The sequence below is a fragment of the Cyprinodon variegatus genome, unplaced genomic scaffold (genome assembly GCF_000732505.1).
Source record: "Cyprinodon variegatus isolate N-32 unplaced genomic scaffold, C_variegatus-1.0 Scaffold38, whole genome shotgun sequence".
Taxonomy (NCBI): Eukaryota; Metazoa; Chordata; class Actinopteri; order Cyprinodontiformes; family Cyprinodontidae; genus Cyprinodon; species Cyprinodon variegatus.
Genome location: NW_015150491.1, coordinates 923,243 through 925,187, shown reverse-complemented (window position 1 = coordinate 925,187; position 1,945 = coordinate 923,243). Strand labels below are relative to the sequence as shown.

Genomic DNA, 1,945 nt, shown 5'->3' with positions numbered 1-1,945 from the left:
TAAATATATCAGAGTTAATGGAAGGATAAAAATTTATTATATATGATAGTAAATCAGGTATACCACACAAACTCCATATGAAACGATTGTTATTGTAAACAGGGGCCCTACTATAAGCAAATAAAGACAAAGCATTTACAAGGTGTACCAATTTTGAAGAAGTCTATTTGAATGATTTACCTATTTACTATTATATGTGTAACTCTGCATTAAATAGGCTACTACATTTGTTTCAATGAGACGTTTCGTCCTGCTCTGTTTTTCTGTGATCTCCTGGATCTTGATACCGAGGGTGGCGCAGTTCCAGCAGGTGGAAAGCCTCCTCCTTCAAAGCGCAGTTTGGACACAGCTTCAGAAACCCAACCCTCTGCGATCCAAGAGGCAGTGTGGAGGAGGGAGGATGAAGGAAGTCTAGAAACATGGGATCGCACATCTCTTAAAGCTGGAATCTGTTACCGATGGGTTTCTTTCAATGATTCGGAGTCGATTCCAACCTTCGAGGCTTCAATGATGTTATTCTCAGATTGGACTCTCTCAGTCGTCAATTTTGCGCTTCTATTAGGAATAACGTGTCTGAGCGTCACCTGTGATTTCACCAAGGGCTCTCCGGACTTATCAGGTGGGGATTCCTTTTTTGAGTTTCAAACTTTAAATTTAAGAACAACAACAACAACAAAAAATCTATTTATAGGCTAATCGAATTGTCCCATACATATAAAACTATAATGCATATTTACTTATGCGTAAAACAAAGGTTCTAACTTGCATTTTCATCTGCAACTTACACTTAAAATGATTATTAAATACACCTTGACTAAAAACAAACGCTACAACTTTGAGCGCTGATTTCATTCCTGTATCGCATCAGGTTGTTTTCCCATGTCGACCCGCGCCTCTGCGTGCTGCAGCATGCGCTCTCAGATGTTTGCCTCGTAAACCCATTCAGATATTGCCTACAACTTCAACGCGGAAAGGAAAAAAAAAAAGAAAAAAAAAGTTAAATGGAGCAGAAGGTTTTGCCTGCTTTAAGAGCCACTTTCTGTGGAACGATCCACACTTCAAAAAATAGGTTATAAAGGTAATTATAGTAGTGATGATGCGGCTGGTAGAATGATTTGTATAATGTGGTTAATATGTTGCTAGTATGGTCTTTTGCATACTGATGTAGATAAAGTACACTGCCTCCTGTTTTCTGGCATAGCTTTGAAAGCTACTGTAAGACATTACAGTGCATCTGATCTGCCTTTTTTTCATCTTCTACAAAATAAACATACAAAGTAAGTACTGTAAGACATTACTACTGCAGTGCTCTGAAAACCTTTTGCCTTTCAATGTTTTGCAGATTTCTGCATTGCTGTCACATTAACATGTTTCACTTCACCCAATTCTAACTGTCACGAAAACATACCCTGAATACAAACTTTAGTTTCTAAATTATTATTTCAATTGCTTTGGATGGAACATGCCCTAGGATTAGCTGGGAGAGAGCACAACCAAGTTCCACTTTTCTGCCATCATTTCCAAAGAAGGTGTCATTTGGCAGATTTTAGGCAGGCCTTTATTCTAAATTTACCTTAAACTCATTCATGGTTGTTTTTTGTCCACATTAGTCCATTTCTTACTGTTGAATCTTGGCACATTTGGCCTGCACTGCTTTTATTTATCTGGGTTATATTGTGAACACCTAAGATAAGATAAGATAAGATAAGATAAGATAAGATGAGGAGAGAAGATAGACTGTATTGATCTCACAGTGAGACAATGTCACTTGTAAAGTCAAATCAATAGTCGAAAGACGGTGCCAAAAGTAGGAAAAGGTACATGGGAAATATACAGTGTGTCCACACACACTTAGGTGTACCCCGCCTCTCGTGCGTAGACAGCTGGAGATAGGCACCACGCCACCCCACTCAGGATAAAGTGTGTCAGAAATGTATATATATAT

General features: G+C 38.4%; 1 protein-coding gene across 1 annotated transcript in view; it reads left to right on the top strand.

The window, feature by feature from the left end:
• Window positions 1-373: 373 nt before the first annotated feature.
• The window catches only part of eva1a (eva-1 homolog A (C. elegans)), a 93,876-nt gene continuing 92,304 nt past the window's right edge, over window positions 374-1,945 (top strand). Inside the window, exon 1 of the mRNA XM_015369831.1 lies at window positions 374-619. Within this exon, the coding sequence (XP_015225317.1) occupies window positions 508-619 (112 nt within the window). The 5' untranslated portion in view covers window positions 374-507. The remainder of the gene's footprint in view (window positions 620-1,945) is intronic.